The sequence below is a fragment of the Mus caroli genome, unplaced genomic scaffold (genome assembly GCF_900094665.2).
Source record: "Mus caroli unplaced genomic scaffold, CAROLI_EIJ_v1.1 scaffold_25708_1, whole genome shotgun sequence".
NCBI classification, from domain to species: Eukaryota; Metazoa; Chordata; class Mammalia; order Rodentia; family Muridae; genus Mus; species Mus caroli.
This window is the reverse complement of record NW_018390841.1, coordinates 2,361-3,411: the sequence shown is the minus strand read 5'-3', so window position 1 is coordinate 3,411 and position 1,051 is coordinate 2,361. Positions and strand designations below refer to the sequence as shown.

Here is a 1,051-nt window from a genome sequence, read left to right as displayed (position 1 = left end):
TCTTATATAGTCTATTCTGACATTGTATTCCTAACCACTGTGGTCCCATCTGATTTAGCCGATGAGGAGCTCTTCAGATTATTAACACTTTTCATTCATTTGGGTTAGAAAATGGGTGTAGCTGAAATTCAAGAGAATCAGACCCAGTCGAAGATGGATTTCTGGAATATGGGAATNAAAATACTTTTCTTATCACAAATTACAACTGGAATTCTGGGAAATTTCTCTCTTATAATCTACTATGTANTCAACTATATAGAACATACATTAAAGCCAACAGATTTGATTCTCATGCACCTAATGACATCGAATGCCTTGATGGTTCTCTCTACAGGAGTGTTTCACACAATGGCAGCTTTTGGCTTGACACACTTATTAAATGATTTGGGATGCAGACTAATTTTGTACATTCAAAGAGTTGGCCGGAGTATATCCATTGGCACTACCTGTCTCTTGAGTATCTTCCAGGCCATTACAATCAATGATAGGGTATCTTGTTATAAGGGTCAAAAAATCAAATCTGCAAAATACATTGGCTACTCCATTTCCCTTCTCTGGGTCTTGCACATGTTAATAAATTTTATTCTCTTTGTGGACATATTTATCAAAAGGAACAGGAATAACATGACAAGAGANCNTGATTTTAAGTACTACTCCATTGTAGAGCGAAATGAATTTAGTGACTCACTCTATGTAGCATTGGTGGTGTGCCCTGAAATCTTCTCTTCTGTGCTCATCACCTGTTCCAGTGGCTCCATGATTGGCATCCTGTACAGACACAAGCAGAGGGTTCAACATATCCGCAGCTTTCATGTTTCCACCAGGAACTCCCCTGAGTGGAGAGCTACCCAGAACATTCTGGTCCTCGTGTCTACATTTCTGGCTTTTTATACTCTCTCTTCTGTCTTACAAGGCTGTATTGCTCTTCTGAATAATCCCAATTGGTGGCTCGTGAACATCACTCGCCTCACTTTTCTGTGTTTCCCCACATTTGCTCCCTGTGTTCTGATGAGTCATTACTCTTTTATGCCCAGATTCAGTTTGGTCTGGA

The 1,051-nt window shown here is 39.6% G+C and overlaps 1 protein-coding gene across 1 annotated transcript; it reads left to right on the top strand.

The window, feature by feature from the left end:
- Nucleotides 1-7: 7 nt before the first annotated feature.
- Nucleotides 8-1,047, top strand: LOC110288864 (vomeronasal type-1 receptor 4-like; the record flags this gene model as incomplete). The annotated part of the gene is made up of 1 exon (XM_021155106.1): nt 8-1,047. A coding segment is annotated over exon 1 (936 nt), but the record flags the coding sequence as incomplete, so codon positions are not given.
- Nucleotides 1,048-1,051: the final 4 nt, after the last annotated feature.